Below are 21,302 nucleotides of genomic sequence, written 5' to 3' on the forward strand. Positions count from 1 at the left end.
GAACTTATTGTTCTACCTGACACATACAGTCAAGTGTGATGTATTGCCCGATAATAGATGTACTGTACATATCACCCAAAATCTCAATCAGAGGTATAAATAATAATAATAATAATAATAATAATAATAATAATAATAATAATTTTGTTATAATAATAAAAAGAATGTAGTCAAAGGATTACAAAAGTTAATTTATTGAGAATATGTCATTAAAATATAATGTATGAAACAAAATACATCAGATCAACAATACAGATTTAACAATACATTAACATTTGAAAATGACGAATACCGATGATCTTGATCAGCAGTTGGGAGCTCCATCCGATGAACACCGCACGCTGCTAAGAATCCAGGTAGGCCTATTTGTTGTCTGCACATCTGAGTAAACCTTCAAAATTTGAAATATAATTAATTAATAGTACAGTACCCTTTTATTTACGACTACTACTCTATATTTCGTGTTATATTCCCGTTGTAAATTCTGAAATTAAGACTGGACATAAAATGCTCAATTCACTGGGAAAGAAATATATGTCTCATTGTAATTATATTTGGAGCCTAGATTTTCTCACAGATGTACAAAATATATGATATTACATCACTAGCCGCACAAAAAGTTCTGTTTTATACGGTTTGTGTCTTTGGTATCTAGCCTACAACCTTTTTTAAGTCTAGTGTTCAAATATTTTAAGTTTCCTTTGGTAAAGAGTGAAGATATAGAGGTGTGTCAGTGGAGTTATATTTCTGTCAATTATTCTGGCAGCACAAGGTAGTTCTATTTGTTCTTGGAAGTGTGAAACACAGAATGAATAAGCCCAAAGTCATTAATGCCACTTTTCAATGAGAGGGTCCTGTTCAAAATATGCTTAATGAAGTTTTTGATGAAACTGAGTTATACACCAAATCAAGTATTCTGAGACATTACTAAATGTAGTAACTATGGGTATAAATTTTACCATTTTCCCATTTAAAAATCTTATAAAAATAAGGCTCTGCGTCTAAACTACTTAATGTATGATACTCAGTATCAGAATATATCTAACGCAAAGAGAAAATAATAAGAATGCATGTTTTAAGGGCGTTAGAGACGCACGTGTTTTCATTTAGTAATGAAACAGCGTTTTCAGACTTCAGCAAGTCTTTCTACAGTGTTATTTTATTAAGGAAAAAATCTGTTTCCCTAACTGAAGCGAACATTGTTTACACATACTTATTTCAATATTGGATTTGTTTTTATTTTCTTTAATTATTTACTTATGTATTTCTCCATTTATGTACAAAATAAAAGAAGGAATATCTTAAGAAACTCATTGTTGGATTTTTCGACATTACAACAACAATAGCTGCTACTGGTAACAATGAACTGTGGCGGCGGTCCTCTAGGTTAAATACATACATCAAATTCCTGTTAGAGATTCATTTTTTCACAAAAGTTTAATAATACAATTTCTTATATTATTACATTATACTTTCCTGTAACACAATGAAGTGAAAAGGAACGACGAGGATTTGAGCCTGAGAAGTTAACATCTGAATTCAGACGTTGTTCTAATTGAGCCAAAGGGGGGGGGGGGGGGAACACAAGTAAAGAAACGTAATAATATGCGGAAAAATTGGCCCAATCCCCCTTCAAGAAGTCCTGATGATTTGAGGAAGCTCGTCCAGGACATGTCCACTCGACTGCAAAATGTGATTGAGATTGGAGGAAGATGAACTAAATATTTAATCGTTGCTTTTGGTTTGGTTTTTTAACGTTTAATAAGGCAGACGCCAGTATGCTTGTTTTGTTTATGTCATGAAAGATGTTTTTGTTGAGTACGATATTTGTCTTTCTTTTTGTCCATTTGGAGCAATAATATCATAATAAATAATGATAAAGTGATGACATAAAGCATTCAGGAACCTGATGTTAATTAGGCCTACTAAAACAGTCGTAAAAGAGACAGCAGCAATTGTATTTTCTCCATATCATAAAAAAACATAAACAGCACAGCACTCCGTGGTATTCGAACACAAGACCTTATGAATACCAGCCCGCAATCCTACCTTTACTCTACAAGTGTTCTGTATAGAACTTTAATTATAACTGTATATAGCAGGCATCGTGGTCCAACAACTTGTAACATCGCCTGTCTCTGAATTGTAGCGAAGATACCCGAAGGGAACTTAGTATCTAGAGAGCGGTCACTTTTTCTTTTGACGGCTGTACATTCAGCAGAGTTAGTATTAGTTTAAATAAATATTTGTGTGTTCTATTACGTTTTCGTGGAACTAAATAATAATGCATGCTTACGATTGTTAATATTCTGGCGTGAGAGACGTGGTAACATGTTCAGCAGGATCCATGCAGCTGACAGTACTATGCACAGACGTACAGCTAAGCTGAGTTTAAGCTCCTTGTCCATAGGTTTCCTGCCGAGCGGATGACAGTTCAGTACAGGTATTCGGTAGACACAGTGTCATTTTAAGTGTTTCAACTTACAATATCATTCACAGTTCAGGAATATCCTATGTTATTAATTTATGGAGAAAGTCGTCGTAATTCAAGTGCAGCAAGAAAGATGTACCGCCAACGTTTTTCGCAAAGAAGGTTATCTAACGTATACGAACTTTTATAGTAGTTTCTCAACGATTATTATAAATTGGGAGTCTCTTACCCCGTTTCGGAAACCTCACAATCAGAAATTAATTTAAAAATGATACTGCTTTACGGAAGCGGGAGATATTAAGATTTTGCATTAGAAAAAAAGTTCGTGTGATTTTGTGCAGTAAAATACTATTGTTTATTTTTAGAGGTACAATAAAAATGGAGCAATATTGTTAAATAAAATGTAAATTTTGCTTAATGTTCTATTAATTAGATTGAAAGTTTGTATTTGCTTCTCGTTTTATGTAAACAACAGTTGTCCTAGTCCGTCTCTGCATTAGAACAGAAAATCATTCTGTTTTGTACCGGATGTCTTTACCGCTTGAGGCATACTGAGTGCTTGTAAACCCCTCCTCCAAATCCAGTAACATTGCCAAACGTCTAATACTGTGAATTTTAATAAATAATTAGTTAAATATTGCAATTAGAAAAATTTGTGGGGACATTTTTTTTCCTTATGACATGAATAATTTATCAGTTAGAATAATGGCTCTTACCCCTTAAAACCTGTAGTGTTTATAATATTCAGAATATTCAATGATACTAGAAACTACAAGGCTTCCGTCAAAATTGGCACAACATATTATTAGAACTTCTTGCACCATTCGAACTACAGTATATCACTCTCAAGCGAATCGGGCTTCAACAAATGTTATTTCTCTCAAAATGGTAAATTTTATTTACTTTCACACTCCTAGTCTATATCTTTTGGGCTAACACCTCCTTTGAATTGTAAAAAGAGATCGAAAATGTATAATAATAAAATAATAATAATAATAATTATTATTATTATTATTAATATACTGGTATAAATATAACGATTTAATTACTATATTATCAGTGGCCGAATTGGGTCGGTATCAGCCGGTATGCCATAGCGGAAGTAAAATAAGATACCAAAAAGCATACCGGTAGTAAATATTTAAAATTCATTGCTATTTAGTGAAGCTGATCACACAATCAATTATGCTAACAAATAGTGCCGTCATACTCTGTACCCTCTCATAGACATGGATACAGTAGTACAACGCGTGATGTATTATATTTAGTTCACGCCTGGGAGCAATGCCCTATTTAAGAAATCCCCAAACTAGTTGTATCACAAGACAAGTCTGTGCATACCTGCAGTAATTTTTTCCAATTCGGCCACTAGAAATAATTTAATCGCAGGGTAAACCAGAATCTTCTGTAAACTACTCAACTGTGTACCAATATTCAGGGTGGAAGTGAAATAACATTGAAGATTGAAAGGGACGGTACGGTACACGTATATGAATAGAAAACTTATATTACATATTGTGATGAAATGCACGGTTAATTAGAAAATTAAGTTTGAAGTTTCAGCAGTCCGGCAACATCGCCGCTAACACACTCTACTCGTGACACAGATGTAAGAGGTCATTGAACTTGGTGTGTGTCGGTAGGTGAGGTGCTCTCTGTCAAGTCGTTGCCACTTGCTCGCATCGTGCAATGGCTAGAATTTAGAGGTTTTTAATATTAAATTTACACGAAAACCGTGCACGTTATTGAAACACGCCAGGTGGATAAATTGTTGTTCATTAGATTCCCTATCGATATGGACAAAAATCATGATCCTACTTTCAATAGTTACCGAATAAGAGATTGTTAAACATTCGAGGGGAAAAAAACTTTTTTTGAAACAACCATTAATTTTCCACCTAACTTATATGATATTATAGTTTTTTGTTACATACAACATGAGTTATTCGCTCTGGAAAACTGGAAGGCTATTTCACTTCCACACTGTATAAAATATATGTTGAATATTAATTCTCCCCTACCTTGAAACTTTCTTCGTTCGGAAGGCAACTTGATTGGACATCTCAGATAATCTCTTCTTATTTCAGGGTAAAGAAAATGGGAATATTTGTTCTCACTATAAAGGGTTGATATGTATAATCTTCCACAATTTCTTAATGTATTTCAGTCGAATCCATCAACCTATTTAAACTGATCTCTTCTTCCAGCATATTCTCAATACTGCACCAGTGTCTTTAAGTTCTTATATATTCCCACATATAGTGTATCAATTTTTTTCTAGGGTATCATGTAACGGATCTTGATATCATTCTTCTGATAACTTTTGCAACGCTGCACAATTCTCAAGAAGCTCTTTTGTATTCAATTCATATTAGGGTCGCTCCACACTTGTGACGCTGTTCCCATTCTTCTGAGAATAATAACATAGCTGTGCAAATCCCAATGTGTTCATCTGCATCCGCTCACATGTATCGTATCACACATCTCATGCTAATGGTCCTCCTCCTAAATACTTCCCAATGCCATCGTGCTATTCTACATCCCGTACACTACGCAAGTGATACCAGTCCCATTCTTCAGACACTTTCCCGTTACTACATCACTCTTACTGTACTATTTCATTTCTAGTTCATAGCAGTCCTCTATAACACAAGTGATTCCAGTACAGTACAATTCATCCCAGGACAATTTTATTACGGTACTAATTTACTGTCCTCCACCATATTCCGTTCATAGTAGCGTCGTATAAAACAAGTGATGCTGATTGCCTTCTTTCCAGCACAATTTATTACAACACCATTTTTACTGTCATTATCTATGTGCCGCTAATAGTAGCGCCGTATAACACGACTGATTGTGATTACATTCTTCCCAGCACAATTTTATACAACACCATTTTTACTGTTCTGCACTATATCACGTCCGTAGTAGTGACGTTCAACACGAATGGTTCTGGTTGCTTTCTTCTAAGAACAATTGTTTCCGAACAATTTATATTGCCATACATTATGACCCGTTCACAGTAGAAATGTTCAACACGAATGGCTTTGGTTGATTTTTTCCCAGCACACTGCCCTCCTTCATGTTCATGTAGTGCGGTGCAACACGAGGTGTTCTGGTTGCTTCCCAGCACTATTTATACTGCCCTCCTCTATGTTCATGTAGTAAAACACGAGGTGTTCTGGTTGCTTCCCAGCACTATTTATACTGCCCTCCTTCATGTTCATGTAGTGCGGTACAACACGAGGTGTTCTGGTTGCTTCCCAGCACTATTTATACTGCCCTCCTTCATGTTCATGTAGTGCGGTACAACACGAGGTGTTCTGGTTGCTTCCCAGCACAATTTATACTGCCCTCCTCTATGTTCATGTAGTGTGGTGCAACACGAGGTGTTCTGGTTGCTTCCCAGCACTACTTATACTGCCCTCCTCTATGTTCATGTAATACAACACGAGGTGTTCTGGTTGCTTCCCAGCACTATTTATACTGCCCTCCTTCATGTTCATGTAGTGCGGTACAACACGAGGTATTCTGGTTGCTTCCCAGCACAATTTATACTGCCCTCCTCTATGTTCATGTAGTGTGGTGCAACACGAGGTGTTCTGGTTGCTTCCCAGCACTACTTATACTGCCCTCCTTCATGTTCATGTAGTGCGGTGCAACACGAGGTGTTCTGGTTGCTTCCCAGCACAATTTATACTGCCCTCCTCTATGTTCATGTAGTGTGGTGCAACACGAGGTGTTCTGGTTGCCTCTCAGGACTATTCATACTCCCTCCTCTACGTTCTGCAACACGATTTGTTCTGGTTGCTTTCTTCCACCTGGTTTCGTGGCTAGACGCGCTAACCGTTACTCCACAGGTGTGGGCCCCAAGTTTAGTGTAATGTGTGTTTAATGAATGTTTGACTGAAATTTAGTATTGACTGAAATTTTGTTTTGCAGAGTAGGTTTTTCATACTCTTCTCTGCCGGTACTAGAATTTTGATTACACTAAAAATTTAGATATATATAATATATATAGATAAATTAAGGGAGTCCTCTTGTGCCGGTGGTCGGGCAGGACTTGGCGCTGGAGTCTCGTGCCTGGTGGTCGGGCAGTTCACAGCGCTGGAATCTTGTGCCTGATGGTCCGGTGCTTCTTGACGCTTGCCCCTGTAGAGGACATGGCGCTGGAATCCGTGCCTGTTGGTCTGGCAGGACTTGCCGCATGTAACTGCAAACATTAATCACTTAAAGAACTAACAGCACAAAATATGCTTCTCAATGTTAAAGTATAATAGCAAATAATACAAGTCTCATTACCGGTATAATAAAATATTTGATATGCAACATTCTGGAAGAAAGTCAATGCATCATTTAGGTACGAAATAGCTCCTTTCTCTGGTGTTAATCATAGCAGGCACAAGGCTGTGCAATTATTAATTTCTGTGTTCTGTAAGTTCAAGTTTATACTTCGGTGAAATGAAGATTTAAGAAATAATTTTGATGTCATGACTCCGCACATTTCTGGAAGTGGCTTATATACGGTCACACTGTCACGTGAATGGCTACAGCACGCTTTGTGAGACCTCGCTTCTTCATGGGTTATAGGCTGTCGCTGGCTTGAGACGAGAATCTATTGAAGATGAGAAGAGACGTGGAGGACAAACAATAGTGACTGAGAAAGGCAATGAAGAGTGGAAGCCATGACTGAAAAGAACCCAACTTTGATATTTAAAGACAGAGTTGACTCTAGTCATTAGTTAGCCAAGTATTTCAGCAATACATGTACGCCTCCAAGTACAGAAATATCTTCATTAGGAGTGTAGAACAGAAACATGCGAGAGAAATATAATTATTGTAAGGCATACTGTACTGTTTCAACGGATGTACTCTAGAACAATGAGAGGGATGGCGAGATGACTTACAAAATAAGATAAATAAACGTCTTAAGATAAATTTACGTTGCATTTAGAAACATAACATTGAACATAGAAAAAGAACAGCAGTTTAAGGTAAAAAATAATAAAATTCGATAAATTCACCTGCTTTTAAGAAAGTAGTTTCTCAAATCTGAACTCTACATTCACAAGCTGTTATCATTTTCAATTTGTCTTTTTGGTTTGATGGCATTCATATACTACAATAAATTTATTTTGTATAAATAATAATTTGTAAATACCATAAAAAATTTAAGAACTCCTTTGGAAGCTCGAAATATTTTTCTATTATTTTGACCCAAAAGTGGCCTACGCTCCGCGAAAAGAAAAAAAAATTCAGTTTTAGCATTCCATCATTACGTGCATATTTCTTTAATATATATTTCATTTTGTGGAATTACAACCAGTTTAATTCAACTGTGTAAAAACGGATTCAGTATCCGCGACTGACGTAATTGCTTTGCGTTTTTTTCCATAAAAAACTGAGTAAGTTATTGTTTAAAATTGTTCGAGCTTAACTCCATATCTACAAAAACGAACTCACAATCATTACTTTTGTTGTAATATAGCGCATGTAGCTGTATTTTCTATGAGTTTTAAATATATTGAAATAAAAAAAAACATTTTTTTTGTCAAGTGATGACTAGAAATTGAGTTTCCTCATAAATCCGCCGATTTTATCTCTGGCTATTATAATGATAACATCTTGGCTTGCAAGCTACTATTCAATGTATTTAATTGATCGAAAAATATATCAGCAACATAAGTCAGTCTAAGAAGCCAAGGAGAAGTGCAAAATTGGTTTGCATATTTCCATTTCTTGTCTTGCAGGTATCGGTATATTAGACGTTGGGTGGTGTGACCTGATTTTGAATAAAATTATCGTTATTTTCGATTTTACAGGGATTTCTTTATTTCGAATTGAGTGGAGTACCAGTACAATAGTAGGGAAGTCGCAAACAAATATCTAACCGAAAGGTATCGCACCTTCATAATGTCTGGGAACCACTGCTTTTGAATATAGGTAAGCAAATTGTTCTGGCATTTATGATCATTCGAAGTAGAGCTGGAGGAAAATACATACATAGGCCTAACTTACAACTCTGATCTACAGCGAGAACTCATTACGAGCTTATGGTCAATAAATAGACTATGTCATTGTTATAGTATTATGCTAGCGTTTTGACGTGGCCAAAATGATGTCCAGCATTTAGGCCTACTGGTACCTAATACACTCCAAAATGTCATATCCCTGCCAACAATTCGCAATGACTTGAAGTAGCTACTACTTTACTCCCACAGTTGATTGCCTTGACATTATACTTGCGTTTCCGCATTAAAACTCAAAGAAATGAAGATGGAAATGTCCAAGAAAAGCATTTGGTATAAAATCCATTCTAAGGAAGTTTTATAAACGGAGATATTTTTGACAAGGTTAAACTTCATTAGTTATTACTAGGGAGCGGATTTTTATGTGCTAAAAATTTAAATATATTTATTTTTATGTGCTAAAAAGTACGAAAATATTTGCTAAAAATAAAAAAAAATATTTCCTTTAAATATGACAAAAATACCTTACTTAGCTTGGAAAAAAAAATGTTACTAGGTACTCACCAACCACACTTGAGTGCTAGTAGTTGGCCGACAATTGCAGTGAACAACAAAGGTCATCTCCAAATTCTTCATCATAAATGCATGCCGATTATCTCTGAACAACGACTTATACTGTGAAAACGATCGCCAGACGTGCATATTTAAAGAGAGGAATGTCACAAACACCGTCAATTTCACCTATAGGCACACCCTCCAATACTTGAGCAACTTTACACATTTTTTTATATCCACTGTTTTTCCCAAACACATTCTGGAATTTGTCCCTTAGTACTTGTACTTCTGAATCTGGTAGCGAGTCTAGTTTAATTTTCACGGCACGCACCACCTTGTTTCAGACAACAGGTTTTTGGATGTTTCGAGTTTTTTTTATGGTGTCACACAGAAAGCTTAAATTTGCTAATAGGAAAGCAAAATCGTTTTTAAACAACCATATTTCAGTATATCGTGAAGGATATCAATTGATGAAGCCCAATAACAGGGAATCACAACAAGACGTATTGCCTTACTTGATGGACATGAGTGAGAGGCGAGAGATTTGTTTAAATTAAATAATGTTCATACCCGAACTCGTATCTGTTGTGTTTCACAAACAAAGCATGGAATGAAATCATCTTCAGCAATAAACATTCCTAATTATGTGTTGCAAGATCTCTCCTCCTTGTCCATGTTAATTTATTCTCTAATAATAATACTGATATGCTGCCTAGCAGTTCTCAGAACTTGAGGCGATACTATTACGAAAATGGATCACGGATACACCACACAGCGCTTGGAAACACGAAGCAACCAAGAATTCTTAAAAAGATAACGTACTTCTGAGTGACATTATTGATTTAGTTTTAAAATGTTTAAAAGTTCTTGTAAAAAATTATTTAAGTAAAAAAACTCCAAGATTTATGTGTTTATAATAGATTTCCTGAAAATATGTATTTACATAATTTTTTTGTGAAAATATGCGTTTTTACGTGAAATAAAATTCGGGTTTTAAACTTGAACCTTCATGTTCGGAATTTTTAACTTTGTTAATTGTGTTTTATCACACGCAAAAATAATATTTAATTACATAGGAATCCGCTCCTTAGTTATTACGTTGCTTTCAATGTTGCATATTTCGCGGAGTATGTTTCATTATTATGGAAGCAAATAAGTTTCAAAATATCTGTTATTCTGTCTAGAAAATAAATCTGAAAAATCTTTATTTAAACCTCTAATGAACTTTGTCCGCAGCATTTGCTGCACGAGCCACTAGTTAAAATACATTCTTACTGCAAAGAGGGCAAATAGAATAATAGTTGAAACAAAGTCTATAGAATCGTATAGACAATTTTAATAGTAAATTCTGACCTTAATAAATCAATACACATCCTGGTCTTTAGTAAACTTTCTCTTATGTAATAAAGAAATTTTCCAACTACTTTGGCCATACACAGTATAAATACCCGCAGAAAGAAAATGTTCATACACCATTATCAAATTTATCATGCTATAAAAAAGAAGAAATTTGCATGACAATACAAATTTTAAGTAGTCTTCTTGAGAACATTAAAATCATAACCCAAACCCTGCATTATTTAAGGTAAAGTTAAACAATTTCTATTCTTTATACGAATTCTTCACATTTCTCAGTACTGTGTAATATTAATGTAATGATCTTCTGCGTATATTTAATACATTATTAAATGGTAGCAGTACTGCATTGTATAAAATGTTATTGTGTTAATTATGTATACAATTCCTATTTGCATTTTCATACATTAGACACAAGAATTGGACCCGTTCTTTATTGTAGCTGTAAAGCAACTTTAAGAATATTAGCCCCAAATATGTCTCAAACACCTTTAACCTTTGTTCCTCTCTCAAAGTGAGAGTCCAAGTTTCACAACCATACAGAACAACCGATAATATAACTGTTTTATAAATTATAATTTTCAGATTTTTCGAAAGCAGACTAGATGATAGAAGCTTCTCAACCAAATAATAACAGGCATTTCCCATATTTATTCAGCGTTAATTTGCTCTCGGGTTTCATTTAAATTTGTTACTGTTCCTCCAAGGCATTTGAATTTTTCTACCTTTTCAAAGGATAAATTTACAATTTTTATATTTCCATTTCGTACTATGTTGTGATCCCGAGACATAATCATATACTTTGTATTTTCGGGGTTTACTTCCAAACCTATCTCCTTACTTAGTTCAATTAACATTCACGCGTTTTCCCCAACCGCTTGTGGATTTTCTCCTAACAAATTTACGTCATCCGCATAAACAAGCAACTGATGTAACCTGTTCAATTCCAAACCCTCTCTATTTTCCTGGACTTTCCTAATGACATATTCTAGAGCAAATTAAAAAAAGTAAAGGTAGACAGTGCACCTCCTTGCTTTAGACCGAAATGCATAACACTAACAAAGATATATGATAAAAGAAGAGTGTTTAGAAACAAACAGTGGCACACCCACTGGGAGACTACTAGGGGTCAAGCTTCCTAAGTGATGATGATGATGATGATGATGATGATGATGATGATGATGATGATGATGATGATGATGATGATGATGATAATAATAATAATAATAATAATAATAATAATAATAATAATAATAATAAAACAGAAAAAGAAAGAAAAAAAAAGAAGGCGAAAGGTTTTAATGCTTGACGAGACTGTATCTATTAGTATCTACAAGTATTATTGTGGGAAATGTGTGATGTTTGAAACAGTTTATTTTTAATAGGATTCTATGTGGATAAATTTTTAGATTTTGGAAAACTCAAACTTTCGATGATGTTCGAAGTCATGTAAATTTTATTTGGACAATATTTACTGGCCGTAAACTTTCCCAGCCAGCCAATCACATACAGCGACAAGTCTGTACTTGTGAGTCCATCTACGCTTTGCGTACAGCTTTAATGTTCGTCTGAATATGAATAGAATATGGTTATATTTTTGGGTGTGCCACTGGAAACAAGTAAAAAATGGTAAATATAAACTCACCAAAATTGTTACAAGCGAGGATGTTTCTTGTCCTCCTTCCTGTAAAGGAAAGAAATGATAATCTGCATTACAATTCTTTATATCATTTGTTTAAAGCCAGTCAGATAACACTAATTAGGTGGGATGTCTTTGTTGAAGTGTTAGCTGTCATATCCAGGTATAATCATCTCCTCTTGCGGTTCTGTAAAGAAATAAAGTGACATTCTGTAACATAATTCATTTGTTTAAGGTCAGGTAAGTGACATTAATTACGTGAAATGTCTTTGTTTAGATATCTTGTCCAGGTATATTTTCGTCCTGCTGTTCTGCAAAGAAATAAAATAACGATCTGTAATACAGTTCAAGTTATTAAATCCTTTGTTTAAAGCAATGTAGTCACTTTTATCGTTGATAAATTAAATCGTTATTTGTAATATAACCTGGCTTCTTCCTATTTCGCCCACAATTTTTCAGTGTCACGAATTAAGGGACATGAATAATTAATACAGTGTTATTTTCAGTAGGCTTACGCATATTCACATACTACATTAGCAAAATGACAAAAGTATCATTGAAGTGCTTTTTGATATGTGTAAAATCTATTTTTTTTTTTTCAATTTTTTGTATAAAATATAGTTGAGAGTGTGGAAAAACACGCTGTTTTAAGTTAATTTTTGGAACTTTGAGCGACTGTGCGTAAATATACTTTTTGTATTAATTGTCTTCTAGATTTTAGTCATGTTGTGTGTCAACAATGTAATTTAATTTCGTTTTATAATTTCCATGGCCTCGTGAAAGTCGATGTTGCATGCAACAGACAATAATAAAGAAGAATTCACTGCAGAAAATTGCATTTTAATATTATACATGAATTTTTCATCGTATTTATTTTCAATTTTTATTTGTTTAATTGATTTCACTTTCATTTTCACAATTTTAATATAGCCTATGTTTTTCTCCTTGTTATGAACTTTAAATTTGCAAAATTTGGCATGAATCAGTCAAAGCGTGTAGATTTGTATCGAGAACATTCACTTTAAGATGCTTACTTCACTACACCATGTTTGTGGACCTAAATTATACTAAACATTTTAGAGAGTCCGTCAAAATGAAATATGAAAGAGTCCTGACACCCAATAGGCTGGAAGCCGCTGGTCTAAGTAGCAAGAGTACAGAAGCTACTACAATATAGAGGCAGGAGTGCATTATTATCTAAGTTTGATACACAAACACATACCTTTGTCTTCGGGACAAGCGTTTTTTCCCGGACACTTGATCTTGTGGCGTTTCTTCCGGCTTTGGAAAATCTTCCCGTTCAGGAACAGGCTTGCTCGTTGAGGGGAGAGCCGTTGCCTTCTCCTGCTGTTCAGGAACAGGCTTGCTCGTTGAGGGGAGAGCCGTTGCCTTCTCCTGCTCAAGCACACCAGATGATCGGTGTAGCCTTGCCGCAGAGTACTCTTCTCCCAGGACACTCACGTAGAAGTCATGGAAATAGTACTGAGCCTGTAAACTGCAGGTCTCTGTGGCAGTTTCATCCACGGGTTCTCGAGGCGGGTAGTCGTCGTATTCCACGACTCTTAGTTCCCGCTCAGAGCAAGATTCCGATGCCGGCAGATCGTAATGATGATGGTGATGTCTTCGCCTATGCTTCAGCGTTACGTTCTCGGTGGTGAGAGACATTTTTGGATCGGGCTCGGGTTGAGGCTGGACCTGGTTGGCGTATTGACTGTACAGCCAATAAGCCGTTGCCCCGGCTAATCCACCGATCCCGATCATCCGAGCTGCATTCGCCACTGGCGGTTCAGCAGCAAACGGCTCCTTTCGCCCCAGTCAACAGAGCGGATGCTATTCCTCAAATTCCTTAATCGCCACATTCTGAGCACAACTAACATTAAGTTTAGTCTGCCTGTAACATAGCAACGGCATTGCTATTGTTGTCTTAACATCGTGTACATTCTCGCCATGCGGATCAGTTTCAGAAATCTTAGCTGCTGTTACGCTGAGTATCGTTCATGTAGGTAGACCGTTCCCCCCCCTTTTTTTTTATCATATTCGTATTAGGGCCTATGTTTTGCTTGTGTTGTAGGCATAGCAAAAATTGAATGTTTTAGATCCATTAATACATGTAACGACTTCTATACCAAGAGTTGGCCTACATATTAATGAGTACTGAGCGAGTTGGGTCATGCAAGGTTTACTATATATTTATATTATTTTGTAAAGTTTTAATAAAGAAAATATAGATTTCTTCACAAAAGAAAAACCCTTCTATATAAAAAGTCAGACATCACACTCGCTTCTATAGCAGACAACAAAGAACCAAAATATTGGAAAGTAATGACTTTTTATAATAATGTTTCTTATAAGTTACACAATTGAAAAAAAAAATGTAAAGATGACTTTCAAATCTTGTAACAAACTTAATATCATTCTTAACAATATATTTTTTATTATTGTTATTTTAAAGTTAATACTGATTGTGTATATGTATTCAATCTCTCTTTTTTACTTACTTATGTTTATTATTACTTTTAAGTTAATATTTGTACGATACCGGTATGTATTTTTCTGTATGTGATTTGATCCTAGTTGAATGGAAGAGAAGGTCTGATGGGCTTAACTCTGCCAGGGAAAATAAAACTATTATTATTATTATTATTATTATTATTATTATTATTATTATTATTATTATTAATAATATTCATGCAGTACATGTGATAAATATGCCATGTTGCATTGCAAAATTTTACACATAAATGCACTGGCCAGACTAAAAGAAATTTATAGAACTAGATGTTCGGAACATAAAGCAGATTTTTGGCATAGAAGAAATTTGTATCTCACTTAATAAAGAATAACCACAAACTTCAGAAAATGTGAGAAGCCTTACAAATTTTAAAATCGATAAACAATGGAAAAATCAATAACGTTACCGAAGAATTTTATATTGCCAAATTTTTCAATAGCAATATTCCTTTACTCATTGAACTACCTAACTTAAATAACATGTTATGTTATTTATGTTGGCCAATAGATTCTTTCTTTACTTTAACGTGCATCCCCCTCCTCTTACACCATAACGTTGTCTTTTCATATGTCGATGTATTCAGTTAACATCACCCATTCGCCTAAGCAGAGTCACACATCTCCATCTGATTATTCTCTGCAAGTTATCTTCAATTTACTTATTTAGGTAACAATTCACCTTTTTATTTTCGCTTCACTAAATCTGCTTTATTGAATTTTTTCACATATTCAAAACACTTTCATAACTTTGCATCTTGATGACTGGGCCACAAACACTACTCTGTTGAACTCTGTAACTTTACGCACCCACATCAAATATTGTAACTTTTGTAGATTTCTATTTCTGCTGTAAACTGCAGCAACAGCAAAGGACGAGACACAGAATGGAATTTTTACAATTTCCCCAAGATATATATATATATATATATATATATATATATAAAGAGTGATTCAGACCCCCATAATAGTCATTTATTTCGGAAACTAGTGCATTAAAATTTTCGAGACAAAAATATTTATAACTACACCGCATGTGAACTTTCACTTGAGCTTGATTTCATCAATCAGCTCTAACAGGAAGTAGGGTCAGTGGCGTATCACTTTAAAATTTCAATTGGGAGTCGGGGTCAAATAGGGTACCATTTCATAGAGCTCTTCAAAACAAAGAACTTTCATAGGAAACTTTTTTTATTAATTCCTACTTTTTCAATGAGAAAACATACGAAAAAACAATTCCATCAATATTGAGAAGACGAAAATGCGAAAATATAAACAAGACAATTAATAATTTCAAGGGAAAAATTGTTCCGGGGCCGGGTATCGATCCCGGGACCTCTGGTTGAACGTACCAGCGCTCTGTGTGACTTGGAATTGTGGTTTTCTGTTAACGTACACAGTGACGTATATATTATGCAAATGTAGTCTTTCAGGTAAAGCTCCCTGTAAAGCAGATTTGAATAATTTCAAGAGAAAAATTGTTCCGGGGCCGGGTATCGACCCCGGGACCTCTGGTTGAACGTACCAGCGCTCTACCACTGAGCTACCCGGGTACTCTACCCGACACCGTCTCAACTCTTCCCTTTATATCCACACAACTCGCGTGGGCTGACGATACGCCAGAGACCCACATCGAGTGCACACAATTTCTGTGTGACTTGGAATTGTGGTTTTCTGTTAACGTACACAGTGACGTATATATTATGCAAATCTAGTCTTTCAGGTAAAGCTCCCTGTAAAGCAGATTTGAATAATTTCAAGGGAAAAATTGTTCCCTTAATTACTCACATAGATATGGTGCTGCCTACTTTGGCGGCCATCTTGTTTCAATGGTCAGGTCTTGTATCTAGGTGATGTTGAGCATATTGAGGCCTCGGAATGATTTTTATTCTCAGAACTTATTTGTGGATACTATAGGAAAATGCGCAGCAGGTCTGGAAGTGGCAATGACAGATGTGAGAGTAGAACAGACACAAGAATAAGTGAATAACATAAATTTAAATGGTTACAGGCTTGTGGAGTGAGGTACTGAAGACAATAATTCTTTCAACTGAAATTAAAATCCGCATTATTTTATTTTTATTGCTCTTCGGATCTTTCTGATAATCCTAGTGATTGTTGCGAAAGAAGAAAAGTTTTCCAAGCTTAAACAGATCAAAACTTATTTGACATCAAAGAAAAGAAATACAATCCAACAAAGGTATCATTTTGATATATCGTATTATTGAGCAAAATTGTGAATAAATAAAAATTATAAACATACAATATTTAATAATAATAATAATAATAATAATAATAATAATAATAATAATAATAATAATAATAATAATAATAATAATAACAATAATAATTTTAGATGGTGTGAAATTTAAAAAAATAAAACATTGATTCGTAATTCTCCAAGAACAACAACGGATATCTTGAGACTAGTAACTGGACGCAAGTCTTCGGCAGCGTCTCTTTTCGGAATTGGGGTTTATGCTGTACTTCACCATAACGTGTTCTCTGTAGGGAAAAAGATTAAACTATGAACTTACTAAACTGCACAGCTCTCAACACTTTTGAAAATAAAAGTTGTTAATAAAATCGCAGATTTTTACTAGCATGTTAGAAAAGTAATGAAGAAAATCCAATGTTGCATGTACTTGAATAAAGGGGGATAAGTCATTTTTTGTGCAGCTTGAATTTTGTCCCACAGATGAACACACAAGTTAAATTATACAAATTAGTATGCAAAAATCAAAGAATACTAGCAGTTGATGTGCTTTATCTGTGTAGAAAATTATTTGCAATAATGGTTCGACGTTTCATTTTCGTTCATCTCCAAACTCAATTTTATCACATCTCCCTTTACCCAAACACCACAGAATTATTATTATTTGAGATCAATAATGCAGCAAGAAGGTTTGGACAGTTTGATCAACTTTATTCTGTCCATTGAATATGAAAATTACATGGATATTGTTAAACTTAGACAAGATTCTGAAAGTCCTTGAAGACAACTTTTTCCATATTGAAGGCAGCAATATTAATATGTCTTTTTATTATCTATTCATATGTAGTGGTAGGGCTAATGAGAGTTAATAGAAATAAAAAATATAAATTGCTTCGTAATAATGATGTCCTTACATTTTTATTAAAAAGAACTGTAATATTTTCACAGAGAATATAATAAGCGATTTTCTACCTATTTAGGCTATACTATTCAAAGAACCGTAATCATCATATCGCATTGTTTGTTTACATGTACGTTTAATTTGCACTAAGTCACAGCCTTTTTCTAAATGCATATTGATTGAATTATACATATACTACTCGCTTTTGCAGCAAAGCTGCAAACTAAGTTAATTAGAAGTTCAAATTAAAATTTTTACAACTTTATTTCCAATGAAGAATACCCAGACACTTTTGAAGTTATTTGCTTCCATGATAATGAAACATACCCCTCTGAATGGTTTTCTTCATGCTAAATACTTTTTATTGAACCTATACGTCATCAGTTCTTGAGTTTCTATGCGAAAACGCAAGTAACAATGTCAGGACGAGCAGTCCGTTTTTCATGTGGAAGTGAAGCAGTAGCTATTTCAGGTCATTGCGGATTGTAGGTGAGAGTTATGAAAATACCAGATTTACCATGCTTTCCAATAATAGACATAGCGTCTTGGTATAGCTACTGCATGTTTCGTGAACTACCTTGAAATGTAGAGGGTAGAATCACTTTTTCCTGCTAAGACATCTTGCTAAAGTGATCGGGACACTACAACACTTTGTAGGCCTCTTATTTTATCAGTAAGTAATACCTTTTGGTCTTCCCTTAGGCATTATAATTTTTGCGCTTCCTCCAGATAATATTGAAGAGAATCACAAATAAAAATATCTACATCACTTATATACAAATGGCTTTTAAGGAACCCGGAGGTTCATTGCCGTCCTCACAAAAGCCCACTATTGGTCCCTATCCTGAGCAAGATTAATCCAGTCTCTACCATCATATCCCACCTCTCTCAAATCAATTATCATATTATCCTCCCATCTACGTTTGCCTCCCTCAAGGTATTTTCCCTTAATTTCTTCCAACTAACACTCTATATGCATTTCTAGATTAACCCATACGTGCTACATGGGCTGCTATCTCAAACATCTGAATTTAATATTCCTAATTAAGTTAGGTGAAGAATACAATGCGAGTAGTTCGGTGTTGTGTAACTTTCTCCATTCTCCTATAACTTCATCCCTCTTAACCCCAAATATTTTCCTAAGCATCTTATTTTCGAACATCCTTAATCTCTCTTCCTCTCTCATAGTGAGAATCCAAGTTTCACAACCATAAAGAACAACCGGTAGCATAACTGTTTTATAAATTCTAACTTTCATCCTTAAATATCTACACCACACCACCATTAAATATACTATCGAAAAGATCCATACCACTTGATTAATAACTATAAAAATATTTCATTTCAATAACAATATTGTTATATTACGTAAGTTTTGTATAGACTACTATATAGCCGTCACTCAGTAAATAGTATAGAAATGAAAATCTAACTTCAAATATTCTGTACGCCTATTTATATAAACCTAAAAAAATTTCATCATCAATAAAGCATTAATCTGTATAATTAGTGACAAATGCATCATGGCATTCACTATAATAATATTTCATTTTTAATTATGTCATCAAACATTCCTAAGTTTTGTAGTTTTTAATATCCAATACACAGAGAGCTGTACTCAGAAAATTACACACCAGACAATCTGACATGTAAATTGTTTTTAGTATGTCTTGAAGTTTTTGATTATCAACATCACAGGAACATTCTGGAAAATTTACACAAATGAAGATCGACAGTCGCCCTGGGTGGCAAAGTTAGTATAAGTCTTAGCGCTGGCTTTCTATGCCCGAGGTTGGGGGTTCGATCCCGGCGCAGGTCGATGGCATTAAAGTGTGCTTAAATGCAACAGCCTCATGTCACTAGATTTAGTGGCATTTGAAAAAAACCTCTGGGACAAAATTCCGGCACACCGTCGACGCTGATATAACCTCGGCAGTTGCGAGAGTCGTTAAACAAACCATAATTTAAAAGATCGACATATTGGAATTATGATGTGAGAGAATCTGAGTCATCTGAACTCTAAATATATCAGCAATTCTGCAGGTCTTAACCTTCGAGTGATATTGTTTATTTTAGTGTGTTTGTGTTTTGTTTTATTGTGAAAACCCATTATTTCTCAAAACTCACGACAGATGGATTATGGAAAATAGGAAAATGATGTAGGAAAATTGACATTTCATTTAAAACTACCATTTTTCCGAAAAAAATTGGGTTCCAAGCTTCAAAATGAGGGGTCTTTTTTTTTAAATCTGTTCAGTCGTTTTCCCTTAATTTCAATTAGCAATTCAAATTATATACATATATATGTATACATTATATATACACACAGTATATATGTGACGCACCGTAGCTCCGTGGTTCAAGGGAGCTGCTCCGGACTGGCTCTCAGGGCAAGGGTGCAGAAAGCAAGTGGTCGAGAGCGCGGGGATGCGTGCAGTGGCGGACTGAAGCTCAAGTCGTGTTTTACTCAGTGGAGCGGCTTTTATTTATATTTTGAAATAAATGCTTTCCAAATTAAAATTTTCAATTTAAGTGTACGTACAAGAATTGTTATTTAATATTATGCAAATTTGGCTTTCATGTAGATGCTTCCTGTGAACCAGGCCTTAATAATTTCAAGAGAAAAATTGTTCCGGAGCCGGGTATCTATCCCGGGTTCCTTTGCCTATCGCACGAATGCTCTACCGACTGAGCTACCCCAGGTACCACACGACACCGTCACAATTCTTCATTTTATATCCACATTACTCAAATGGGCTGACAAGATGCCAGATGTGTGACATAAATTGTGGCTTTCTATTAACTTACCTACAGTAACGAACATATTATGCAAATCTGGCTTTCAGCTTGAAGCTCCCTGAGAAGCAGGCTTTAGTAATTTCAACGGAAAAATTGTTCCACGGCCGAGGATATCCACACAACTCAAATAGGCTGACAAGATGCCAGAAACCCAAATTGGAGTGTACACAATTACCTATACGCTGGTATTACTCCAATACACCTTGCACCAATCAAATTAAGTAATCACCACGTAGGTGTTGCTGGGTATAAAATGTAACCAACAGACCTTGCCCCAATTAAATTTGTAATCCCCGCGCAAGTGTTCCTGGGAATAAAATACATTATATTGCACCAATCAAATTTGTAGTCGCCGCGCAAGTGTTGCTGGGAATTCAATATAATTACACAACAAACACCAATCAAATTAAATAATCGTCGCGCAGGTTCTGCTGGGAATACAATACCTAGCACCAATGAAATTTGTAATCGCCGCGCAAGTGTTTCTGGGAATAAAATGTAGCCAACATACATTGCACCAATCAAATTTGTAGTCGCCGCGAAAGTGTTGTTGGGAATTGAATATAATTATACAACAAACACCAATCAAATTAAGTAATCGCCACGCAGGTGCTGCTGAGAATACAATACCTAGCACCAATGAAATTTGTAATATCCGCGCAAGCGTTTCTGGGAATAAAATTTAGCCAACATACATTGCACCAATCAAATTTGTAGACCCCGCGCAAGTGTTGCTGGGAATTCAATATAATTATCGAACAAACACAAATCAAATTAAGTAATCGCCATGCAGGTGGTGCTGGGAATACAACACCTAGAAGTGTAATCGCCGCGCAAGTGTTGCAGGGAATAAAATGTAGCCTACATACATTGCACCAATCAAATTTGTAGTTTCCGCTCAAGTGTTGCTGGGAATTAAATGTATCCAA

The 21,302-nt window shown here is 35.1% G+C and overlaps 1 protein-coding gene across 2 annotated transcripts; it reads right to left on the minus strand.

The window, feature by feature from the left end:
- Positions 1-176: 176 nt before the first annotated feature.
- Positions 177-14,040, minus strand: LOC138693779 (uncharacterized). Of its 2 annotated transcripts, XM_069817576.1 has the most exons (5): positions 13,173-14,040; positions 11,957-11,995; positions 4,453-6,644; positions 2,297-2,415; positions 177-391 (listed from the first exon to the last, which is right to left on the minus strand). In XM_069817576.1, the coding sequence occupies exons 1-2, from the start codon at positions 13,709-13,711 to the stop codon at positions 11,965-11,967; spliced, it is 570 nt and encodes a 189-aa protein (XP_069673677.1). In that variant the 5' UTR covers positions 13,712-14,040; the 3' UTR covers positions 177-391; positions 2,297-2,415; positions 4,453-6,644; positions 11,957-11,964. The 2 variants fall into 2 exon arrangements, with proteins under 2 accessions (XP_069673677.1, XP_069673676.1); XM_069817575.1 differs by lacking the exon at positions 2,297-2,415.
- Positions 14,041-21,302: the final 7,262 nt, after the last annotated feature.

The sequence above is a fragment of the Periplaneta americana genome, unplaced genomic scaffold (assembly GCF_040183065.1).
Source record: "Periplaneta americana isolate PAMFEO1 unplaced genomic scaffold, P.americana_PAMFEO1_priV1 scaffold_21, whole genome shotgun sequence".
NCBI lineage: Eukaryota > Metazoa > Arthropoda > Insecta > Blattodea > Blattidae > Periplaneta > Periplaneta americana.

Coding starts and splice junctions, on each gene's coding strand:
- LOC138693779 (XM_069817575.1), bottom strand. CDS start 13,711: ATGATCGGGATCGGTGGATTAGCCGGGGCAACGGCTTATTGGCTGTAC. Junction 11,996..13,172: donor CGCTTGTCCCGAAGACAAAG/GTATGTGTTTGT, acceptor TTTCCTTTACAG/GAAGGAGGACAAGAAACATC.